We start from the raw sequence: 704 nt of genomic DNA on the forward strand, positions 1-704 counted from the left end.
GCGGGTGGGGGGGGCGGGCGGGCGCGCAGAGGCAGCGCTGCCATCGAAAATCGCTCACTCGGGCAGTGGCGAGGCAGAGAGACAACCCCGAGCCGATGTCAGGGGCTGCCTACCTGCGCGGGGCGCAGAGATGATGGCCATGAACGCCAAGCAGCCGTTCGCCATGCACGCCGCCCTCCAGGAGCCCAAGTTCTCCAGCCTGCACTCCAGCGCGGAGGCGATGCGCAGAGTTTGCCTCCCGGCCCCGCAGGTATGTAGATGAAGCGTAATTACCGCTTTAAGGCACATTTTCTGACAGGCACCGGGCTTAATGTTTTTTTCATGTCGCCAGAACAATCGCGCGTCTCGGAACCTCTCTCCCCCCCTCTCCCGCTCCCGTCTCTGATCCGCACGTCTGCGCGGGCAGCGCCGCTGCCTTCATATTAATTTTTATGACCTGAGCTCTGAGGAGGAATCGCAGTGCCGGGGCAGGTTTTTCATCCGGCGATGACAGAATTCCCCACTGACTCCACCATGCGCGTTCTTGCTCGCAGCTGCAGGGCAATATATTCGGGAGCTTCGATGAGAGCCTGCTGGCCCGCGCCGAGGCTCTGGCGGCCGTCGACATCGTCCCCCACGCCAAGGGCCACCACCACCACCCCCCCTTCAAGCCGGACGCCCCCTTCCACGCCATGAGCGGCGTCCCCTGCGCCGCCGCCGCCCTC

General features: G+C 64.5%; 1 protein-coding gene across 1 annotated transcript in view; it reads left to right on the forward strand.

Moving 5' to 3' along the window:
* The first annotated feature begins 102 nt into the window (after nucleotides 1–102).
* The window catches only part of POU4F3 (POU class 4 homeobox 3), a 2,956-nt gene continuing 2,354 nt past the window's right edge, over nucleotides 103–704 (forward strand). The window contains exons 1-2 of the mRNA XM_014947787.1: nucleotides 103–250; nucleotides 534–687. Of these exons, the coding sequence (XP_014803273.1) occupies nucleotides 131–250; nucleotides 534–687 (274 nt within the window). The 5' untranslated portion in view covers nucleotides 103–130. The remainder of the gene's footprint in view (nucleotides 251–533; nucleotides 688–704) is intronic.

The sequence above is a fragment of the Calidris pugnax genome, unplaced genomic scaffold, assembly GCF_001431845.1.
Source record: "Calidris pugnax isolate Ruff unplaced genomic scaffold, ASM143184v1 scaffold27, whole genome shotgun sequence".
Taxonomy (NCBI): Eukaryota; Metazoa; Chordata; class Aves; order Charadriiformes; family Scolopacidae; genus Calidris; species Calidris pugnax.